The sequence below is a fragment of the Odontesthes bonariensis genome, chromosome 1, assembly GCF_027942865.1.
Source record: "Odontesthes bonariensis isolate fOdoBon6 chromosome 1, fOdoBon6.hap1, whole genome shotgun sequence".
Taxonomy (NCBI): Eukaryota; Metazoa; Chordata; class Actinopteri; order Atheriniformes; family Atherinopsidae; genus Odontesthes; species Odontesthes bonariensis.
The window spans coordinates 29255460-29280737 of NC_134506.1; the positions used below are offsets into that span (position 1 = coordinate 29255460).

General features: G+C 39.3%; 1 protein-coding gene across 1 annotated transcript in view; it reads right to left on the reverse strand.

Moving 5' to 3' along the window:
- Positions 1-253: 253 nt before the first annotated feature.
- The window catches only part of smyd3 (SET and MYND domain containing 3), an 83883-nt gene continuing 58858 nt past the window's right edge, over positions 254-25278 (reverse strand). The window contains exons 6-12 of the mRNA XM_075463368.1: positions 20557-20624; positions 16440-16542; positions 15674-15784; positions 13944-14031; positions 13177-13351; positions 3544-3652; positions 254-3195 (exon numbers count right to left, since the gene is read on the reverse strand). Coding sequence (XP_075319483.1) covers positions 3079-3195; positions 3544-3652; positions 13177-13351; positions 13944-14031; positions 15674-15784; positions 16440-16542; positions 20557-20624 — 771 coding nt within the window. The 3' untranslated portion in view covers positions 254-3078. The remainder of the gene's footprint in view (positions 3196-3543; positions 3653-13176; positions 13352-13943; positions 14032-15673; positions 15785-16439; positions 16543-20556; positions 20625-25278) is intronic.

Genomic DNA, 25278 nt, shown 5'->3' on the forward strand with positions numbered 1-25278 from the left:
ATGGAATGAATGAAACATAAGGAGGGAGGGGAGCCAGATATGACAGCAGGAAGAGGAAAGTGTGTAAAGGTGAGGTGGTGCAGCAGGAGGAGTGTCTGTAACAAGGGTGAAAATTGAAAATGGGGGCAAGTCAATGACATGACTAGGGTGAGTGAAAGAAGGCGGTTAAAACCACTTGGTGTCTATTCTTGTTCTTTTTTTACTTGCTCGCTCTGCCTGCGAAGACACGGTGAAAGAGAAATGCGAAGCCAATGAATAGCGACCCTAATTCAAAAGCATTTGGGGAGTTAGAGAGATAGAAATGTGGGCGAAATTGTGGGCGACAGGCGGGAGAGACAGATGATAATGATTAGGTGGTAGTAAATCTAATCTGATAGACATTATGAGGTGAGAGATGAGAGAAGGAGAGGGTGACGGTCTGAAAGCAACAGAGCCACAAAGTGAGTAATGGTGATAGGAAGAGACAGACTCTGCCGTAAACCATTCAGTGTCCTTTAGCGTTTTATTTTTAAAGGGACTAAACATACACCTTCTCTTCTTAAAATATAGTGAAGAGAATAACTTATTGCTGATACTAATATTTACATAATAATGGTCAAATATAATATGTATCCACTATCAATAAATACAACAGATTACATATTCGTGTGTCTCTGAACAGAAAGTGGTTCTCAGCAGCAGAGATTATGTCCACACACAGACAGAGGTTCAGGTTTTTTCTCACAGGAAACGCTGTCATCAGTTATTAAATGGAAAAATTTCGGGATAAACATGAGAAGCGTCAGTGAGTGTGTGAGAAACAAATTCAATCACAGAGACTCTGGGCTCACATACTGACAGCGTAACACACAAAAACAGGGATTAACAAGGGAAGTGTGTGTGATAGATGTACACTAAGGATGATGGATGTTTTGAAAACCTGGTTTTCTTTAACCAACACAAACACAAGCGCACTCACACACAGGGAGAGCCGTGGCCCTGACATCACTCAACAAGATGGAACCTACAGATTACACAGGAGACGGGGGGCCCACAAAGGCCAAACCTCACCCTCAGTCTCTCCATCGCAGATAGAATGGGGGAATAACAGGCTACAGATCAAACCAAAACTGCAGAAATATCACAGCCACAATGTAAATGTGTCAAAACAAGCTGCCAACATGTACTTAGAGCTTAAAATATTGTGTGTTTTCTGTAGGATAAAGTTGGCTCCGGGACATTCTCAGTCATTCTATAGCAAGGTTTCTCAGACTGGAGCGTGACCACTTCCTCGGGGCCACAGCACTTTAACAAGGACAGCTTGTTTGTACCAACATAGGGCAACAGACGTGTGAAAAAGGGCTTCATTTGAATGAATATAATTGTTGCTAAGTTTGCTGCTGATAGATTTTTCTTTAAGCAGCTGATTTTACTCCCATCTTTGCTTTGAAACCAAATGTGCGGTTGGAGGGAGAGAGAGGGTTTTTTTGGCTTTTGAGGACCCCACACCAGACAAGTTTTGGGATCCACTGTTGTAGGAATAGACTATTTGAAGAAAATCCATGTGAAACTGTCCTTGCATTAGCCATGGTTTCTTAACCAGCTTCAACAACTGGTATTCAAAAAGATCAATGAGGTAAAAACAAATTTATGAGCAAAGTTTTGCGTTAATAAACAATGGTGTTCGAGAATATGAGGAAATCAACATATATATTATTTTACTTTTTATGTGTCGCCAAAACAAAGCTCTGTAACGAGTACATGCTGAGAATTCAGCCTCCCGGCTTTAACTGAAGACATTCGCATCTAAATTGGAGGAAAAGTTTAGGAACTACAACTCTTTCATATGCAGAAGCCTCTCTTTCAGAGGCTGAAAGACTTTAACAAAACCATAAACAACATGATAATTTCCAAATCTTTGTCAAGAATCTTTTTACCGACAGTAACTGAAAAGTCTGAAAGCCATCACCAAAGAATGGATTTTCTCCTTTGTGATGCTTCACTAGACCTTTACTGCAGCTCTGTGGTCATATCATGTGGCTGACTCAGCCATTGCTCTTCCTTACATTCAAAACCTCTGGAGTTGGTTTTGTGTTGTCAGTCAGAAGGTCAGTGTTCAATCTCTGGCTTCTTTAGTTCGCATGTCAAAGTGTCCTTGGCCAAGATAACCTCAACCTCCCACTGACACTAATCTGGTCATCAGTGTGTGCGTGTGTGTGCGTGTGTGTGTGTGTGTGCGTGCGTGCGTGTGTGCGTGTGTGTGTGTGTGTGTGTGTGTGCGCGTGTGTGTGTGTGTGTGTGTGTGTGTGTGTGTGTGTGTGTGTGTGTGTGAGTGTGTGTAGGGGAGAATAAGAATGTACCTGCCAGTCAGCTCCTGCTCAATCTGAACACATCATAAATAAACACTAGTGACCTGTTCCACAACAGTTTTGCTTTTTTTGAAGTTTTTTGTGTTCTTTTGGCAAAAAATCCAGTCTTTTTATTGTACAACTGGAGATTTGCACCTGGTCAGTATCTACTTTCTTGAAGTCCATTATGGTCGACTTGGACGGTGGCATGTTTCCCTCCTGCAGAGCGTTCCTCTCTCGCTTGGAAGCTCTCACTGCCTTTTTCTTCGCCTTTGAAAGAGCCACTGTTACTATCTGTGGACGGCCAAGATTTTTTATGTCGCCAAGCTCATCGGTCGGTGTAATTCTAAAAGAAAATAAAGAAATAATTCCCACCATTCTGATGATGAATTTGCCTTCTGTTTGCAGCCTAAATATGTCCCACTACACTTGCACGACTGCATGATTTGTGCCAACGGTAAAGCCACAGAAATATACCGCACCCCCGATCAACTGAAAAAAGAGGATGTAAATGTAATAGATGAAATGTAATTAACAGATGTACTTCTTGAACTCTTTCAAATGAAATTGAGAGTCTGCAAGCTAAGCTGATTTTTATTTTGCAGCTTGATAAAAAAAAAAGATACAGTAAAGAGCTATAATGGTTATAAGAAACAGTTAGTTTCCAAATATTTCAGAGTGTTCTACTCTATGTAAGAAAGTTAAAAAGCCAAACAATAAGCTCCAAGTAGAAGCTTCTTATCTCTGTGTCTTAGTGTCTACTGGATGATTGATGTTCGAGCTCACTCTGGCATTCCTCCATTTTCATTCCAAGGTCAATGGTTAAGGGGTGGTCTTCACCGTGAGTGAGCTTTATGATTTCAAAGGCCTGGGAAAAAAGGAAATAAGCATTTACCTTCTGTTACTGCTGGACATTATACTGGTATATTTTGTGTATTAGATCCCAAAACAATCTTAGAAAACCACAAAAAAACATAACAAATTCGTATAAAACATTTAGAGACAAATGTAAAATAAAATTTGACCTCATACACAGTTAATTGCTGACAAAATATGATAAAAGAAAAGATGTGTTCATCTTTGATGTGTCCGAGTATCTTTTGTGACATGACCTCAGATCTCAAATAATTAACTAATAAAGTTTAAGAAATTATACAAATATCGGAGTATTCCATGTAAAAACAAGATATATTGAAATAAAACAAGCTTTGATTACCTGTCTGAATGTGTCCAAAGCATCCTCCGTGTGCTCCAGGTGATGCTGCAGCTTTCCAACCCTCATCAGCTGCACGCCGTGAACTGGATGTGGATCAGGGTAGTACCGTCTTTAGAACCGAGAGAGGCGGAGGAGACAAACATCATTCTGTTGTTCTTCTGATATTATCGACAGCCTTCCTGTCTAATACTATTTCAACATCCCTGTTTGCTGAAGTAAATATTTACGCTGCCTCATATGTGAAAGTGTTTGCACAGCTCTGCCTCTTGGTTGTACATGTCTGAGTTGTTTGAATCACCACCGCTGATCCTCAACAAGACACTTCGAGGAGCACTTTAAACCCTCTGCTCGTTCACATGCCGGTTGGACAAACTCACCAACCCCTACAGTGATATTGCAAGAGCAAAGAATGGGTTCACTGCTATCTGATAAGAAAATAAAGTTCTACATCGTAGATTCAACCATCCTCTCCTCTCGAGCATCTTGGCATAAGCTTTCCTGAGGAAGCCAAACAGGGAGACGCTCGATTAAGTGGAGTTGACTCAACTTTTTTTCTCCAAACTAGTGGACTACATTCTCTGTACCTCACGCATTGCTGCTGGTGAAACTGGACAGGTAGTCTAAAATAGCATTTCATGGATAAGATAAAGCCAGTAAACCAAATGCTGAGGTTCTGTCAAGTTTGCTTTCATATAGAGGCGCACGGAGCATTCACAGGGTTTGCTTTAATTTGTCAGTTAGCTCTGTCACAGCATTGACTCAGACAGCGACTCTAATGTAATCTGTTGTGCCAGTCAGCGTCTACATGAAAGTGGATTGAGTGGAAAAAAACAATAACAGCAGGAGGAAAATGAAATATTCAATATAATGCATGCCTTCATATTTGTTATGGTAAGTATAGGCATGTCTGCATGTTTGCGTCAGTCTCAGTCTTTACATCAAATCCTCTTTCCCTGATGCTTCCCTACTTTACAGAAAACTAGACTATCCAACATGATGTAAAAACAGGCGCAGATATACACACAAATACACTAGAAATCCCAGACAGATAACAACTACTGCACACAAACAATAATCCAGGATATACTGGGAAATATAGCGAAACAAATGCAAAGCGCAGACTTGCATTCACTGCACTGCTTGTGCACACATACCAATACAGACACGTTTGCATTTACATGTTTAAATGCATGAAAATAAATGTTTACTGATGTTGATGCACGAGATTTAAGTTTATTGTTTTCATTGTGATACAAGACTGCGTAACATAGTCACATGCAATCTCCCTCTGTCAGCAAAAACAAGAAAATAAGCAAATGAGCAGGGGCAATAAACATGTGAGCAAACACAAAACAAGCAACCAAAAAAACGTTATTTATTTGCTGGGGGTAGGTTACTTGGATAAGCTGTAAAGTATGGTATGATAGACCAAAATGCTGGAGTGGATTATCTTTGTAGCTGCCAGGAATGTCCATGATGCACTTGTGGGTGGAAACTGGAAGAAAAACAGTTCTGATGTTTGCTTGCTTGTATTGTTTAAATTTGCATCTGGAGGAAAATAAACAGGAGCAGCAACCCAAATTCTCTCGGCAAAAACCCGACTGTCATTTCTGAATCTAAACTCAACATCTTCCAAAGACTTTCCATTAAAGGATAAGACCGTTTTTTTGACATTGGGCCCTTGATTTCACATTATAACATGATGTTCTACTCACCCCTGCTTGTTGTTGGTAATTTGGAGCTGTTCCGAAGATATTCGAGAGGCGTCTGGCTGCTCTCTTGAGATATTCGGTAACGTGGAGGTGCGTCGCTTACTTAAAAAAATCCGGGTTACTGTAATTTTGAATTTTAGGCGAATGAATAAATAGGCAGCAGGTCTGTGGGCTGTCTGTGGTAGTAACACCCACTTTACGACAAAAATTCAAAATTACAGTAACCCGGATTTTTTTAAGTAAGCGACGCACCTCCACGTTATCAGTGCTAGTGTACAGTAATTAATAAATTATAAACAGCATAGTTTGTGCCTGTATAACGTTGCCCATAGGAAACCGTTTCAAGGCCGAATATCTCAAGAGAGCAGCCAGACGCCTCTCGAATATCTTCGGAACAGCTCCAAATGTTCAACAACAAGCAGGGGTGAGTAGAACATCATGTTATAATGTGAAATCAAGGGCCCAATGTCAAAAAAACGGTCTTGTCCTTTAATCAGCGACTGCACTCAACATCCACTGAAAATAGAAAAAAAGAAATGCAGCCATCTGTTGAATGTAGGACGCGGCTTTATTTTTGTCGGTGTTCTCAAAACTCTTTTTTCTTTATTCTCTTCACTTCTGCGCCTTTTTGCGACTTTGCATCTTATTTTTTTAACTCCACTGCCACATGTTTATATTTGCGCTTGTTTCCCCACTGGCTGTGGGGATTATAGTTGCTGATATTGCTCAGCTGGTTCCCTCCCTCCTCTGCTGGTCTCCATTCATTCCTCTCCTCCACTTTACCTCTGCTCTCATTGTTAATCTTTCCTCTGTTCGGCTATACCGTCTTCCGTTGTCTCTTAAATACACAAACGATATGCTTTTAATCTTATGCAACTGCAGTAAAATGACATTTGTATGTGTGCTGGCAAAGCAAAAACCCCATTTAAAATCTGTTTATTTGAATTTGAAGCGCAGTTTCTCTCTTTCTGTAAGTAAACACAAACACGTTAAAGCACACATGCATTATTGTATGAGTGTGCATTCAAAGATAAGCTCAGTGTGAACCCACTTCACCCTGTTTAAGCTGGTTTATTTGCCATATTTCAGTGTCACCAGTTCTACACTGCAACTTCACAGTTATCCTTATTATCATTATTATTCATTATGCCTTTTTGGACTGAAAACAGCAACTTTCTTCAGCTTAATGTTTCTCATCCTGTTTTTTCTAAATCAAGTTCAATTAAAGTTAATCAGAGGTCACAACTGGAGTAATTCCCAACTCTACAGCTTCTCTGATCATTTTCCAGCAGTTTGTTTTACTCGGAGTTCTAATGCCTCATTTGTTCACAACTTCACGCTTAACCAAACCATGAACTGACAGGCCTTCCAATTACGGCGGCTGCCCCCCAGTTCTGTGGTAAAATTCTAATTGTTAAATAGAGAGTTCAGAGAATAAACCAACAGCATTACTCCTCCATGAATAACAACAAGTTGCAATATTGATTTAATTATCAAGCCAGTGATTCAGGCAGCCATGACATGTAAAAAATACACATCAAGACCACATTCTAATTATATTTCTTCTTTGCATATACAAACACAAGGCAATTAAAATAATTTCATTAACTCTCTGTCTTCCGATTCGCTCCCTAATTTATTTTCCCGCGAGAGTAAATTAAAAAGAAGTACGGTCCTACGGTGGTACGCAACTAGTTAGAAAGTCATAGCTCTCGGCTATGAGACAGAGAGGGGGAGAAATTTAGAGTTGTGGAAAAGTGAGGCATTTACAGGCAAATGCAGTGGAACTAATGAGGCACTTGTCTGAAACAAAAGATCCACACCCTGCTGTTTGTGACAGAGAAACGTGGTCGGTCTTGCTAAGGAGAAAACTGCAGACGGAGAAGGAAAACACATTCAACATCAGCTTCAAGTATTCTGTCGAGTTCTAATTAGATTTGAATTCAATCCAACAACGATATCAGTTCTACTTTTTCACAGTTTGGTAAACCTGGAACAACCCTGTATGTATTAGTACAATAAGGAGCACTTCAGTCAACTTTAAATGGTGTTTAGTGAACCTTTCTCACGAACCGCCAGACAACCACAAAGAAGTAATGTAAAGAAACTGGCCTTGGACTTTTGTTGGCTCGATTAAAGCAAAGTATTGCCTGTTCATGACTACTTCATCCAGATTGCATATCAGAGAGCTATAAGCACTTCAGATGAGAGACGCTCTCCTCCCACAATAATGACAAAGGAGCAAACTAATCCAGGATTTTACAAGAAAAGCTAATATTAGTGAACCAGCACAGCAAAGTTCTTTTTTTTTTTCCTTTTACTTACTTTTATATCATTCAACATCCAATTCTCAGCTTTATCTCCACTTCAGTCTGCGATTTGCATGAAGTATTTTTGTTCTCAGCAGACTAATGAGAAACAGTGCGGTAAAGCTGCTGGCTGTATTGGACTTTGCATTTCATAAAACACCGACAGATTCATGAAGACTGACATTGTGGGTGCACTTGGCTGATCTACTGAGGCCTTAATGAATGCAGAAATCTTATGCAATAGGTTTCTTTCCATACTTCTGCCTAATGTCACTGTGCAACAGTACATGCAGAGGGATAAATCCTTTAAACTGTGTCTAAGAAAACAAAGTATTAGCAGCCCTGCCCTGCAAGAACTCCAGCAGGATGTCACAATACATGTTTTCACCTACAAAAAAAACAAACACACTCGGCTTCATGCTTAACGTTACGTGCGAGCCATATCTGTATGCCTGCTTTCACGAATAAATGTATGTGCATGGCTTCGCATATTCCTGAATGTCTGCATGAGCAGAACATGTTCAACATGGAGACGTTCAGTGAGCCCGGTGTGTGCAGCCTGCAGCAGGTGTGCATTATTCTCAGGGAATAACCTCTCTATACATCACAAACAGAAAAGGGAACCCAAGAAAGGACCCGCAGAGAGAGTGAAAGAAGAAAGGAATACCGAATGGGAAGGACAGGAGAAAGAGAGACACCGAGAACTCCTGCAGCTATCTTTCCTCCCTGCCATCTGAAGAGCCCAGAGGAAGATAGGAGATGAATAAGGAGGATCCTCCTCCCACTCTCACTTATGCTCCCGAATCTTCTCTCGCCTCGCCTCCCATTTCATTTTTTTTTCCATTGCTGTCTTCTTTCCTGCCAAAGTAATACTTTGTGCATTCTACTTTATTAATTATATACTATTTTTTTTCTTTCCGTTTCATTGGTATGAACACTACGTTTCCCTCTTTCCTTAGGATTCTTATTCTAGTTGCTTTATTCATGACAACCTTTATCCCGCCTCTCTGCTCCGTCAGGCTGTTATCAGCATTCAGCCTGCACCTTTCTGCCCCCCATTATTAATTTGGGTCTTTCTATGCCAGCTCCCCTCACCCTCTCAAATTCACATCATGGATTTTGATGAAAAATTCATGTGAAAACTTTTATTAAGCTCAAAAAAAAAATAAAAATCAGAGATCTACACCAAATATTTTTTTTGGTTATGCATTTTCTTCGTTGGAGGAAAATTTCCTCTCTGCGATTCTCTTTGAGCCTCCCACTTTACTCATTTTGCTGGATGGAAACTTGCATTTAAACATCCAAGAAACCCTGAGGATATTTGCAAGAGCAAGTCAAATATAGTGCAGTGTTGCAACATATTTTAAATATGTAATAAATTGGCAATAAGACAGAAAGTCTTTCATATAAAAACTCAATTATAAAGCTATATTTTTTTATATTTCTGGACTAAATAAATCATAGACATGATAGAATGACTTAATACTACAGAAAATCCAAATTGGGTTGTTTATGAGTCAACTAGTGGAAATATAAAGCCAGTAGAGATATCCAGTACAATTTACATTCATTTCATTTGAGAAGGAATATCCAAAGTTGCCCTTCTCGTTGTTGAAATTTAAGGACTCTCCTTTCAGGTATAGAATTATTTATTTTTATTCATTTGATTGGGTTAAAATATTGACCAACAGTAGTTTAGTCGCCTTTCAGGAAATTTTAGAACAAGTTTGAACCCAATTCAGCTAAATATAATTTGTGAGGCTTAAGAATATCTGCAGTAGTAATTAAATTTAGCTCAAAGGACCAAATGCTCTAAACCATCCCTCACTTTGATTTTGACTCTTGCTTCCTGGAGACACATTTTTCACAGCCCCCCAAACCCCCTCAGACCTCTCAATCCCCTGATTCTGATCGCTATCATTCTCGTTCTGCTGCACTCAGCCTGTTTACTTATTTATACGCAGTGTTACAGGTTCTCTCCTGTGGTCATGCTGTTGCCGGTGTGTGAGAGCACTGCTATAGAACTCTGCCCTTCACAGTAAATCAATGAGTTTCTCTCACACACACACACACACACACACACAGAAAATTGAAGAATTATGATTCTGTGAGTGAACTTCATGAAGTAATGATGTCGAGACGTGAGTTGTTTATGTCATTTATTGTAATCTGAGACATAGGTGTGAAAATATTTGACTTATATCACGTAAAGCTTTAACAATGTCCGGCCTTTTATCAGGAGAGATTCATTCTTTTGATTATTATATTTTGCACGTTTGATTGTCATTCTATCATGTACTTTTATACCCACGTTTGACCTGCTCTTGTTCACAGTTTTTCTTATTTTCCTGTTTTTGCTACCCCAAAATTTCTTCACTTTCTTCCTTTAAACTACACCACTATTTCTTAACAACATTACAAGTTTGCACTGTTTACTTCTCAGTTTCTCTCCTATGTGTGATGTTATTGGAGGATGCAAAGGAGAGGCATAGGAGCTAAGTCAAGGCAGCGGACAAATGTAACATAAAGAGGCATCCTTCAAATCAATGTCAATTATATACGTCGTGTTTTATACAATTATAATGTGTGACAACTACATTTTTCAACCAGTTTTGTTATGTATTTAATGATCTCTGTCAAATGTCCACAGTGATGTTTGTGACAACCTATCTATGTACTCCTAATGTACATTTCATTACAATGAGAGCTAATGTGTCGTGCTCCTTTAAATGCATCACAGGAACTGAAAGGCAGAGGACACACCTGTGCATCCTCACTTATGTTCCCTCCGGTAAGCTTTCTTTCCCTTTGCTCCTCTCTTCTTTGGGATAATTTAAGGGAATCCCTAAAACCTTAAAAAACGATTTGCTGACTGACTCCTGGTCACAGCGGAGAGGATAACAGAGAGGAGGACCAAAAGGAAGAAATCAGTGAAAAAGGTTTCGAGAGCTGACATATTTACAAAATATGTATCATCATACCCCATTATAAACTTAAAGTACATCTTACAGCTACAACTCTGGGATAGATTTCAGAAAGAAAAAAAAAACTATATCCCACAAGCTCACTCGAGTACTTAAAGGCGGGGTAGGGGATCTTTTTCTGGAACATTTTTTTACATATTGCTTGAAATACTCTTCACACCCCCATTGCAACCAATTAATTAAAAGTTTTGACACAAATATGAAAAGTTTTAGTGGCCTCTAGAACAGACAATCTAGGAAAAACAGTATCCAATCATTGTGAACGGACCGTTCACAATGATTGGATTCTGATGCCGTCTATCAAACTGCAATCTGCTCCTCCCTCCCCCTCCCCCTCCTTCCCCCTGTGCGCATACCCTGCTCCGTGAACGAATTACGCGTCCAGAAGCTTGGCAGGAAGCTAAACTAGAGCCAGCTTGGCTAGCACCTAGCATTATTAAACGTATAGTTAGCATAAACTAAATACTAAATACGGCAACGATCGATGCTTGCTGTCAGAACAGCGCTCGTGCACCTTCGTGCTCGTGCGCATTCATGTACTCTAGAGGCGTGCCTTCGGGGGGAAAGTGAAGAAAAGGGTTGGGACTTTTTACCGGTGTATTTTCAAAATGCAGCTTCGCTGGACTCAAAATCCAGGATCTCCTACCCTACCTTTAAACTGTTATTATATGTTGTACACACTAAAATAAATAACTAATAAAAATATATTTGCGATAGTATGAGTGGTGTGCAGTATAGAATGTGACTTATACTGTGATACTATCGGCAGGTTAGGCTTACCATTATACTATAAATTATACATTTAAAACTATAAATAGTTCTATTGATGCCACCGTAACCTCTTTGTGCACTTTATCACCACATCTTTCATCATGCTCCACAGATTTTCTACTCCTTATATGGAATCTTCTGTGATGATTCCCATGCACTGCACACTGCAGCCTTTACTAGGCTCGATACTTTAACATCCACCCAAACTAAACAGTCCCAATAGGAGTCTCAGTCATGGTGGCAAAGTCCAAACACAATCATAGTTAAACTTTAAGACGTAATTCTGGGCTTTCAAGGTATTTCAGTTTCCTTCAGTACTGTATATACAATTTTTCAAAGCTATTCAGGCATATAAAAGATCTCAAACTTCAAAGCCCAAAGTCCTTGCCAAAGGGAGAAATTCTCTCAAGTAGAAAACTGCATGAAACCCCTTGTTTTCAGTAAAGGATTTCTTTGCTTTACTTGACTACAAAACATCACCATGTAAAAGACATTTGCATAATTCCTGCCAACTGATGAGATTTGGCACAGCTCAAACAAAGGATGTCTAAATTCTTTTTTGTTTTGGACCTAGAGAGGCTGGAACTAAATGGATTGTTTCAGACAGAAAATGATAAGAGGTGCTATGAATGGGCATAATATGTTCAAACATGAAAAATCCCATGAGTCACTGCATCCACCAGCGTGGAATTGAGTGACCGCTTCTTTACGTTGACATAGCGTTTTACACCAAATTCTAAATGGTTTACTGGAACTCGATGCCACACGATTTTGCATGGATTAGTTATGTATATGATACAGTTATATTCTACCCTAAATTTTATAGAAACATGCACTCACGTCGCTCATTTCTATAATTTTACAATAATTAGTCAAAGTGCACATTATCCTCTTTGATCCGTCACAACCCGAGTCAGCCAGGCTAATTTTTTCATCAGGCCTCACTGGGGTATCAGCTTGTTTGCCAAATCCAAATGGAAGTTTTTCTTCTCACACTTCATGCAGTCTTTGAAAGTCTCTCTCTCCTCGGTGCTCATTCTGCAGCTGAAACTCATTGAAATATGTCGAGTACATCGAACGTTATCTTAACAGATAACCTGAGTAGGCAACTTAACTTTTTTTCTTTTTTTAATCAATTACATTATGTTTTCGCTATCCATCTCCGGAATCTGTTCGCACTATCTACAGGAGACTCCCCTTTCTTTTAGAGTTTTAAGAAACGAGGACAGGGACGTCTGGGTTTCTCTGCTTAAGCTGCTGCCCACGCGAGCCGATCCCCGGAGAGGCGGAAGATGATGGGTGGATGGATGGGTTTAGTTCAAGTAAACAAACCTTGAAGACTTGTGATGGCTTTGAAGGCATCATGAATAAGCTTTAAAATCTCAAGTGTGCAGAGAGTTTGTGTTAACTTGTGTGAATGTGTGACAGGCAACAGGCCAATAAAAGGTAGCAAGTTATTCTGAGCAAGACGCCAGCACCAGGGAAGATAAGTAATCTAGAAGTTTGATCAGTGTTATTCAGTCAGGAAATCAGCTTGCAGACTAGCCCACACATTTGATTAATTCACAACTCCTGGATGATGTTTGTCTACTATTGGATATGATTTCTCAGATGAATGCATGTGATTTCCAACCAAAGTGCTTAAATAAAGCTCCATTTAAAGCTTCAACTGTGACCAGACACAATGCTGGCTCTGGCTTTTTAAACACGACTGGTTCGCCTGGTCTCCACGACCCCACCCCCCCCAGCTGCTGACATGGGTGGGTCTTTGCTCTGGTCCGGAGTCAATGCTTTGGCGGCCGAAACAGTAAGGTACTGGCTCCGAACCAGCACTGGAACCCCTTGGATGTGACTCACCTGTATACTGGAAGCGTCTTTAACCCGTATGTCATAGCCTCTTTGCAGTGTCCCAGGTGAATGGAAGCATCTAGAGCCATGTCAGTCATCCTGAGCTTGTAGAGATTTTCATCAGGAACTTCACCACCGCTGTTTGCTAACAGATGACAACAGCTCTCTAAGAGTTCTTGCCAATCTAGACGACGGCTTAAGGGAAAGCAACATTCATACTGGATGCATATAAATGGGTTTTAAACTGCAAACTTCTGAGGGAAAATATTTGTGAACCACTTTGGATAAATTTGCTGATATTATTTAAAGCAAACGTACAATCAACTAATGCCAGTCTCTTTCTCTCCTCTTGTTGTCTCATAATGAAAATGGCTCAGGGCCAGAGTTATAGACATGAAAGCACAGCAACAGATTTCATTTGAGTCTTAAGTATTTCGTTAATCATGTCCTGAGTCTTAGCTGAGTCACTGAGTAGAAACAATAATATCTCTAGTAAGATTTGATTTAAGATTGAAGCGAGGATGTATATTTGTGTTTCTTTACAGCTTGACTCATGTATGTGTGCTTTGGACACTAAATCAATTAAACAAACATGTCAAAACTATTTTTAAAAAATACATCAGCAATCAGGATTTGAAACACTAGAATATTTATGATCAGTCACAACAGTTAAAAAAAACATGGAGAGCAGTGATTTACGGGAAATTCTCCCCAAATGGTAGATGACAAATGCTTGGTGTCCACTGGCTGAAGTGGATAATAGAGGTAAAGGATACTGGACTCCGTCTTTAGTCCTTCCAGTCTTGGTAGAGCCTCCTTCAGGAGGCGCCACGTTGCTTCATCTCCTGAGAGCATGAGTCCATCCTGGACAAAGAGGAAGAAAGGACAACCTGAACATCCCCATGGCCAAGAAAACGTCAGCATCTAGAAGCTAACGCACTCATGTGCTTATTTGATGTTTCAACAGACTTTCAGAATACCAATCATACCAGACTGCAATTTAGTTTAAACTTGCTTGTTGTTTGGAGAATTTTAAACTTTAGGAACAGATGCTTACATCTATTCCGATAATCACGCTATACATGTGCGATAAAATACTGTAAAATCAGCTAGAGATATGCATTTATCCTCAATAACAAACGACACACAAACAACATCCACCAGGTTTGATGTCAACAGTAATCTGTTCCCGTGAGTGTTCACAACTCCACAGCCTGCCATTATCAGCTCAAGATTAAAGAGAAAGAGACTAACAAATTGCATGCGTGTGTGTTGCCAGCAGAACAATGGCTGATTGAGAACCAACTGAGGGCTGGCTCTCAGCTTATTTATGAAACACTCACAAAGGTATAAAACACATACAGTATTTCTTAGAGTAACTGTGTTGTGGGAGAGTGTCATGAACACAACAGCATACAGAGATCAAAGCTGGAGACAAAAAGATGTGAGGAGTGAGAGAAAAGAAAACAGACGGACTGAGCTGGAGACGGGTTAACATGGAATGGAAAAGATGGATGGAAAAGAAAACTGCTGCTGAAAGATGAGGTAATTTTTCTCATTTTTCAGTAGGTGGCCAGACAGACAGAGGGAGGGTGTGAAGAGGTGGAGCGTGACAGAGTGACAGAGAGGAAAAGGAGGACAGCAGGAGATAAGAAAGAATGTCAGAGTGAAGTAGGAGAAAGGAGAAGAGGACAGGTGAGTGTACACAAGGACACGTTACGCATCGACACGCTGTCTGAGCAGCATAAGGCAAGTAGGTGTGAAAGTGTGTGTCTGTGAGTGTGCGTGTGTGTGAGGAAGAAAAAAAGGGAAAAGATGCATACATTGGCGTTTTTTAACTTTTAAGAACAGTTTTAAACATTTACTTTATTAAGAAATGAGGATACTGTGTGTTTCATGGACAAAAGTACAAAATCCAACAGAAAAAATTAGATAAGCATGAGTGAGTTTTTGAGTAAATTGGAAACTAAAGGTAACAAAGGTTAAATAGTTGTACATGCCAATGACCGAGTCCTAATAAGATTAAGGTAGTTTAGCATCAGAACGAGCACAGAGGTTTTACTGGAGATTTTTCATACTGTCACGTATCAGCGCGACACACTACATAGTTCCCAATCCAACCGCTCGACAGTGCATGACATAGATGTTTCTACATTGGCGCTATCACACAGGCACACTGCTGCGTCTAGACAAATTTATTTTTGCATAAAGTGAAGGTGAGGCATCAAAGCAGTTTCATGGGTATAGCTGCACAAGGAAAGTCATAATTGTGTCCCAGATTGGCACCAAGAGAAAACGATAAGGAACGCTTTGAATGTTAGACCTTGATGTGATACTGCTACAGGTAACTGATTAATCCATTTCAAATTGACTGATGTCTTAGTCTGATAACGGGTTAATTTTGGATCAGTATATGGAGGTAAACACAGTCATTTGTTTATCTTGTGAATGGAAAACAATATTGTAGAATGCTCCTTTTATTTGAGTGTGTGTGTCGGTGTCTGACCCCTTCTTGGGAATCACATCTCTGGCAGCGGCATGTAAAATGGTACTGCTCCTCCAGCTGCCTCTGTCGATCCTCAGTCAGGTTTAACGTCTCAATGTAACTTATAGTAAGCTGAACAAAGACAGAACAGGACTTTAAAAGTCGACACAAAATAATTCTTTACAGTCAATCTAGACTTTTGGCACAATAGTGCAGTACAGGGTAGTTCTGTTATGGATGGATTTTTAAAAAAAAGTGAAACTGAGTGAGAGAAAAAATTATGCAGTAAGAGCCGTGTGTGTGTGGGTGTGTGAGTGTGGTTCAGTCCAGATGGCAGGGTTGCATCTCATTACATAAAGTCACAATGCATCTCATTACATAAAGTCACAAGGGATGATGAAGGATGATGGAAAAATGGAGAAAACACAGCCAAGTTAGGAGCTGTCGTCCTGCATGTGTTACTGTGATATTTCACTTGGCTACAGGTTATAATAATTCTTTAATAACATTAAACTCATTGCGCATCCATCAAAATAAATCATTACTTGTACAAAACTCTTCATTCAAAGGCAGATATGGCTCTTAGTTTTACATTGTGTTTCACATGCATGATTCAAAATTGCTAAAGTCAGAGTCTGCACCAATGAAAACAACAACATTCAAAGAACATTCAATAAATGTTGTTCCTAAAGTGTGTGTGGACATAAAAGCAGGCGTAACGTCACAATCAATACAAATAAACTCGTTATTACTGTAAAGATGCAGAGAGTTTTTTTTTTCCTCATACCTCCTCTTCAGGGTTGATATCCCGGACAGCTCTGAGCTTCAGTTTTGCTCCCTCAAACACCATCACACAGTTTGGCCTACAGTCGTGGTTTAGCAGAGAAAGACTGAGACAGAGCAGACAAGAAGCAAGAAGGTGAAAGAGGAAGGCACCAAATGTTTGGAGAAGGAAGGTACAAGAGAAACAAGACAAGAAGTAGAGCGATGAGGAGGAGAGAGGCAAAGAAGCGGGAAAAAATTATGCATTTGTCTACAATCAACTGTCAAATACATTCTGTAAACTTTTGAAAAACAAATCATGCATTTATTGATCAGCGACAACAATCAAACCCCCTGAATGACACTGATTATATTGCAATGCTACATTCTGTGGGGAAATCTTGGATCCTGACATTCATGCGGATGTTACTTTAAACCTTCCACCCACTTAAACATTGCTCAAGGGAACCTCGGCCATGGCAAGGAGGTGGACTGACACCACTCCAGCTGTCAGTTCACCAATCTTAGCAGTGAGGGAATCGAACCGCCAACCTTCAGGACGTCCAACCTTCCAACCTTATTGGACGACCCACTCTTACCACTGAGCCACAGCCGCCATTAATGCACGACTTCAAAATATCCAGAAAAATGTTGATGACGACCCAACTACTGCCACCAATATGGATTTGCAGATATATCAGTCTATCACCGGCATGGAAATGATCTAAAGGTGCATTTGTGCATCGGCAAAGATGGAGTGATAAGAGCTGAAAAACTTTGAAATGATTTGGTTACTGTTTAAATGTATATATCATAGTTTCTATGGCAATGAAGGGACAAAAGTCAGTTTTATCGGCTATCATCCATCAGCCAAATTATCATTCTTAAGATCAGTAACGGCCAAGAATTTCACAATGGGCCTACCAGCTGCCAATTATGAATTATTTTAATGAGAATTCACATGTTTCTTCTGGGTTTAATATGACCACTGTTGGTTGCTTAACCTAATAAAACCCAAGTGATACAGAATTTAAGGCATGATATCACCTAACTGAGGTTAAATCTTTTTATTCATCTTACTAACATAGATCATGAGGCATGATGGGTTGCCCACTGACATTGTTGGGAAAGGATACGTTACAGTAAAGGAGAAGTCATTCAGAAGGCGCAAACTAATGAAGACGGCAGTGGAGAGGCAGGAATATGTGATGTCCTTGACATATCGTACACGCACAGAACACTAGAGACACTTTTAGGTTTAGTATCACTAAAAACTGCAGACTCCAAAATGATCAGAAAGATGAATGAAAACTTAGCTTTAGCTGCGAGTAAAGGAGACACAGAGTGTATAGGAAATATGTTCGTCACGTCTTACTGTATATGTGCCCTCGATCAACTGAAAAGCTCAAAAGCCAAAAGCATGACACCAAAGTGGGTGGTTGCAAATATGACCACCAGACCATAAAGTTCGTACTTAATGAGCACATTTTCCATGATGAGATTATTAAAGACCTCCCACATACATAATTAAAAAGACATTTAATGTCACTGCACACATGGCTGGCAAAAAATATGTGTGTTTTTAAAAGCCACCCTCTGTTGCAGCAGCTATCGTTTATCATATTCAGCTAAACAATGGGCCATGAGATAAAGAATGTGTGTTCAGCCTTTGTAAAACCATCAGTAACCCCCCCCTGGCTTTCCTTTACAGTGGAGAGGTTTGCAGGATGAATACCAACTAGACATCAAGCCCTTAAAACGATTCTTTTATCTGATGGAGAGCAGCTCATTAGCATGCTAATCAGATTAATTAACTAAACCACATCTCGCATTAATGTATCTGTGAATATAACTGTTGCTGCACGCAGCAGGATGGAGTGTCATACACATGACAGGGAGGTCAGTATAGGACTACTGTCCTTAAATCCAGCTAATATTTACTGAGAGATGCAGCTCAACCCTGTCCTCTCTTTGTTACTGTGAACAGTTCCATCTGTTTGAGTAATGACTTTCATACCATTACTACAGAAATCTTGTTGATCAGATGATCATACCTGCTGTCATTCAAAGAGGTTTTTGACTTTTCCTCTGCAGATAAAGGTATGTAAGAATGCGAAGCAACTTGCATTCGTATAGATTCCTTTTTGTATTGTCAGCGTGTGAGCAATCGAAGGATGTGATACTTGTGTTTGCTTCAGAGTCTGCCTCAAGGCCTTTCTGCTGCTCCCCTAAAGACCTAACAGTGTGCAACACAAGCTAACTTTAGGTTAGAAACACAGTCTGCTGCTGTCAACCATAAACCGATCCAAGCAAAGCACTAAAAAAACAAAGAGGGGTTTTATAAAAAAAAAAAAAAGAACAGGAATGTGACAGACATGGTCGGCAGGCTTTTTGGGTCACAAAAGCGCTCGCATTTGATTTTGATGATAAAACATTTACCAAGCTGGTGAGTTCAACAAAGTTAGTCTAAATTGTAGTTTATAATGCAGCTCGTAAATAATGAGTAAACCGTCTCTGCGTAATGTTACTGTTTTGGCCAATACCCAAGATACTGGCTGATGCCAAAACCATCTATCATGACTGCTAGTTTATATATGGAAGCAAATGGATGCTGACTGCAGTTCTCTTACCTGGCAACAGCGTCGCTAATAACAGTTTTAAGGAGTTTTCTCAAAGTAACATAGAACCTTTAAGAAAAACCTTACACTGATTAGATTGGAAAACGTGTCTGTTCTCATTCTGATTAGTATATGGAGCTCAGCGACATCCCATTATTGTTCACAAAGTGATTTTTCTACATCTGCCCTGAACTGGGTCAGCAAAGGACTTCATGTTTAAACTCTCAGCTCTTTTCACATTTGTTATACAACTACTTTTTTTTGTGAGCACTTTGCTATCGACATATTCTTGGAAAAGACTGGGAAATGCTGCTTACTTTTTATTTTCAACCTGCAAAAGTGACGCACAAACCGCTTCTCTCTAACACCCTCTGATGTTAAACTTGTTAAACTGCGTGCTGCAAACAGGTGATCTCTGAGGTTTTATGTCAGGTTTTTTTATATAAATTTTTGTATATTAGGTATGTGGTTGAGAAGGAATACAACAAGTGAAGAATCAATGTGATAACAATGTGTTATCAATTAGACTGCAAGTCCTTTAGCTCCTGATAGAGAGCTCAGAGGATTTCAGATCATATTTTCAGTAGGCCAATTAGCATTGAAGAGAGGTAGTGAAGAGAATACAGAGGGACAAGGGCAGTAGAGAGAAGAACAAGTAAGTCAGCTAATGAGAAAAAAAAGTTTTGAGGGTTCAGCAGAGATCAAAATTGAACAGAAAGTGATGGGTGGAACTGAGGTGCAGCCTCAGCAGAGTAATCCCCCATTCTTCAGAAAACCCATGGTTGCTAGGCAACCCAAAATATGAATAAGCGGGGGACCATCCTGTGAACAAGCCCATCATTTATGGATGAGTAAAGGCACAAATCGCACACAGACACACATGGTTTGGCTGAGCTTTGGTAATGCCACTGTGACCATCTGACATCTCAACACCGGCCAGATAAACTGGCTGGGATACCTGCAGTGTGTGTGTGTGTGGGGGTGTGTGTTTGTGTATCAGCACTAACAGCATGTACAACAACAGGCCAAATCCCACCCCATTCACCCAGGACGCAATACAGGGATTACTGAGCATATCGCCTTACTGTGTGTATGTGCTTCCTTTTCACAATCCAGACAACAACAATTCAATCAATCACAGAGCAGTTGGAGTCAAATCTAACATTTCTCAGAGAAAGCTTTAATCTCGCTTGCTTCCATTTTGTCCTCGCAGCGTTTTAATATTCTTTCAACATTCATTCTCAAATTTCTGCCTCACGAGTAAAATTCCCCTCCTCTTTTCCTCCCTTTTATTTTCGTACTTCAAAGAAGGAAAGTGAGGAAAAGGTGAGGAGCGCAGGAAGGGCTGTGCCACTGAGGAACTGATGGGACACTACTGCCTCTCAAAGCTGCATTTAAAGCTTGTAACGCTTTTATTGTAGCAGCAAAACAAAGGAGCAATATGAACTCTATTCATATGAACAAAGCATATCATATATGTGTACGTCTTACATTCATATTCATGTGTGCATGTGTGCGTGTTACCTTGGATACAGACCCACTCCGATCTCTTGCAGCTCCCCGTCACTGATGGTAAAACAATTACATGTTACCTGAAGGAGAGAAAGCGGATAAAAAAGGTGGTGACAAAAGGGAGAGTGATTATTTGTTAAATGGCCACAGGGAGCCAACAATGACTTTTCTCATCTGTTCCGAGCATCCTCTCACATCTCTGGCACCTGCCAAACCCCAGCGGCACTTGGGTGAAACTTAATATATTTTGAGATGCAGTCAAATTACCATCTGGTTATTTTTGAGAAGGAAACATTCTTTCTTTATGGATTTTTTTTTTTTTAAATAAAAGACATGCCAGTAACATTTTTCATCAGCTACATTAAACACTACATTTTACCTTCAGTCGGCGGCAGTCAGAGCGCTCAAAGTGGAGTATCCGAGGGGAATTCTGATCGGCAAATCAAACTAGAAGCTACACAGAACAAGGCCATCTGAAGTAGCTGTTACCTGATAAACTTATAGTAGTTCAAGCGAATAGTATCTTATTGAATTTTACAACCCAAGTTTGGTTGGGACGCTGCGTAAAATGTAAATAAAACAGAGTGGAAGGGTCTGACAATTTCATGAACCAATATTTTACACACCTGAACATTAACAAACACATTAAACATTGATAGTGAGACATTTTACTATTACATGAAAACATATTAGCTCATCTTGAATTTGATGGCAGCAAACATGACTCGAAAAACATGTGACGGTGATAATAAAAAGCTAAAAAATTAACTGTAAGTGGTACTAAAAGGATTTTGGGTTTCGCCCAACTGCTGCTGGGATTTAGCAGGTGTCAGAGATGTGTGAAGATGTTCAGAACAGATGGTGAAAGCCATCAGGTTAAAGAGCCAATATTTTTAATGTAATGGTAAAATGGCTCAGTTTGAACATTTGATATGTGTCTATGTAAATGTATTAGGGCTCAACAAGTTAATGCAAATTCCTTTTTTTTTTTGTTAAGAAAGACTAACATGGGCACGTTCTATAGATATGACTGTTGGTCCGCTCCGTAGTTTGTGTGTATAAAAACCTCACAGAACACATCAGGGTGGTTCTGTAGGACTTATTGTCAAGACATACTGAAGCAGAAACCAGCAATAAACACAAAAAAAGTTACCAACAAACTGAAAGCTTACAACCCGAAATAACACCACTATCGTTGATGTCTCAGTTAAAGCGGTATTAATTATCACGTGTGTTTGTGCGTATGATTGCGCTCATTAAATGTGCGTCTTTGCTCCATCCTGGAAGCCAATGTCAATGATGTGTGATGACTACATTTACTGTGTAGAAATACTTTACATCCTATTGCATGTAATGCTTCTTGTTTATATGTGTGTAGGTGTGCAGTAAGGATGTGCATGAAGATGTCAGCACTAGACAACACACACAACCCTTTCATTTAATTTGGCAGACCACCACAGCGAAATCAAATCAAATAAAACTGGTTTGATCTATGAAACACCGACACTTTACCTGGTAAGTTTAACAATCAGACATTCAGCCTTCAGTTTAATCTATAGTCTATTTAACATGGACAAAGCTCAGCACATGTATTGCACCAGATATGAAGCGAGTTCATCAAAGCCGGGCTAACTTTGCGTCAGCTGGCTCAACTAAACTAAAACCTTCACACAGAGTACAGCAATGGTGGTTATGATGGCTTTGTCAACTCAGGCTTCCCTCTTCAAACTCTCTGAATGCGAATTTTACGCTTCCTTTGCACATAATACATCAATCACCTGACTCCTATCACTACAGTGCATTTAGCTCAGGCACAGTCCAAGAGTAACGTGGAAATCACACTGACAAAATCAAAGTGAACTTCTTTTTTTTTAAAGCAAATGCTTTTTTTATATAAAGGCTGCAAATCAGGAAAGAACGATTTAATCCGTCATGACACTGAAAACCCTGACTTTCAGGGTTACAGTTTAAATATTACAAAGACCCAAGTTCTGAATTTCAATACAAGCCTAGCCAGACCATAACATCTAATATCAAACTAAAGTGGGACCAAGAATATTTGAGATACCTAGGAGTAAACATACCAAAAGATCTCACAAAACTATATGATCTAAACTTTAACCAGTTTAGTAAAAAATTAAAGGAGGACATAACACGATGGAATTTGATACCAATGTTAAGCTTTGAGTCAAGAATTGAGTCTGTTAAGATGAATATTCTGCCAAGAATTTTGTATTTGTTTCAGACTCTTCCAATTGAAATAACTGACAAACAATTTAATGAATGGTACAAATTATTATCAAGGTACATTTGGCATGGAAGAAAACCTAGGATAAAATTTCAAACTCTTCAACTGACGAAGAAGAGGGGTGGACTGGCACTCCCTTGCCTTAAGGACTATTATAAAGCAGCCCAGTTGAGGATCCTTTATTGTTGGTGCAACTCTGACTACCAAGCCAGATGGAAGGAAATTGAAGAGAATGTGTCCGGGGCAGTTCCTATTCAGGCAAGGATAGGAGATAAGAGACTAATTAAAAACTTAGTGGAAATAGGAAATAATACGATCAATTTATCTCTGAAGGTTTGGTTAAATGTTATTACTAAATATGGCCTATTGGAGGAGATAAAGATTCTTAAATGGTGCTCTCGTGATATTGACTTTACCCCAAACAAATTGGACGTAAGCTTTAAGGGATGGGCACAGCGGGGCCTTTCATCATACTGTACTTTCTTTGATTGGGGTGAAGTTAATAATTTTCAGACACTCAAGGGAATACATGGATTAAAAAATAGTCTTTTTTTTTTTAGATTTTTGCAGATACGCCATTACATAAACAGTTCCATGACAAAGAATAGAGATGCTTTTGAAAATGACCTACTGAAGATCTTTATTAGTGCATATAAAAACAACTCGGGGAATAAAGTGATATCTAGACTTTATAAGGGACTCCAGGGTATCAAAACAGTAGATAGCACCTATATTAAACAAAAATGGGAAAAGGAGAGTAACATGTGCATCCCAGGGGAAGCCTGGACTAAATATTGTGAATTTCAATGGAGGATCTCAAGCTCACCTTTCTGGAGAACATTTGGCTGGAAGACTCTTAATAGATATTTTTTTTACTCCTGCTCAATCATTTCACTATTCAGGTTGCTCCAGCTGCTGGAGGAATTGTGGTTCTCAGGATGCTAATCACTTTCATGTGTTTTGGGACTGTCCAAAGGTACACTCTTTCTGGCGTAAGATTCATTCCGAATTAGAAATCATATTTGGAACAAAAATAACTTTCAACTGGGACGACCTTTTTTGGACTCCAAATTTCAACAAACACAAACATTACAACGAAGAAACTGTTTGGAATGCTGAGTGCAGCAGCTAGGAAAGCAATTACAAGGAAATGGCTTAAACCAGATACCCCATCTATTAGGGAATGGTATGATATTGTATATGAAATCTATCAAATGGAGAGAATTACTTTCTCTGTGAGGCTCCAGGACTGGAAATTTGAGGAAATTTGGAAGAAATGGAAAATGTATATTCTCCCGAGATGCCCAACCTATGTTTAACAAGAAATAAGCATATTAACATCTTGCTTGTATGTTTTAGTGTTTTTTTTTTTTTCCCTTTGTGGTTTTATTTTTATATATATCAACTCGTGTTCTGTTCTAATTATTAAAAAAGGAAAAAGATCAGACTGTAAAGAGATGTAACCTCTGATAATAGTATGATTGACATGTAACGATCCTAAATAAAGACAAAATTTAAAAAAAAAAAAAAAAAGAAAACCCTGACTTTCAGCACGACACGTGAGAGCTTGCTAAGCCACCAACTTTGCTTTGTCGGTACCCTCTTCTGTTTCCCAAGGGCTGAAGCCAAGAAGTACAGGGTAAAGCATGAATAAAAAAAAATCAAATAAAAAAGGTTTTTGAAACTGAACTTTACCCAGAAATAGACACGATAAAATCGTCAAAAGCTTATAAAAGTACCTGAACACAGCCAAAAAACTAAAACAAAGAAACAAATTTAAAAAAAAAAAATTATTCATTATCATTCGCAATATGAAAAGTAACCACTAATGTTTGCTCCCTCAGCTCAGCGCAAATCTGCGGATGTGACGACAATTTTTTCAGTGTAAGGCACATATGTTCTTCACACTTAAGTACTAAGACAATGCATCATTGGATTCCACCAGCACGAATGCACAACTACAAGAGCATAAAAGAGAGAAGCTGCTATCATGCTACACCTGGCTGCTGCCATTTTGCTTCTGCACTGATTACAACAAACAAATAAGTAAACACACCCAATCAATTAACTCGTATGTTTGAAGAGCTGGAACAAGATAGTATTTGTCATTTTTGATAGCAAAGACACTGTTAACCCTGTAAGACCCACTGTTGCAGAATTACAACAATTTTTGCATCCCCCCAAAAAACTTTTTTTTTTGTTTTTTTTTTTTGGTTCAACCACATTAACATACTCATTTGGTCCTATTGTTCAGTCTCAGAAAGCTATTGGGTCACACATTTGTATATAAGGCCTGCCCTCAGGTCGAGAAGTCACACAACCTCCAGATTTTTGAGAGAGCATCAACCCCTTCATTTACTGGACTGGATTTATCTGATTGAAGTAAGTAAAATGCTTTAAATATTTTTTTTTGTGTTTATTACAGTGTCTAGAACGTGTCCATATGTATTCATTGTGGAAAATGTGCATTACATTTTATTTAGAGC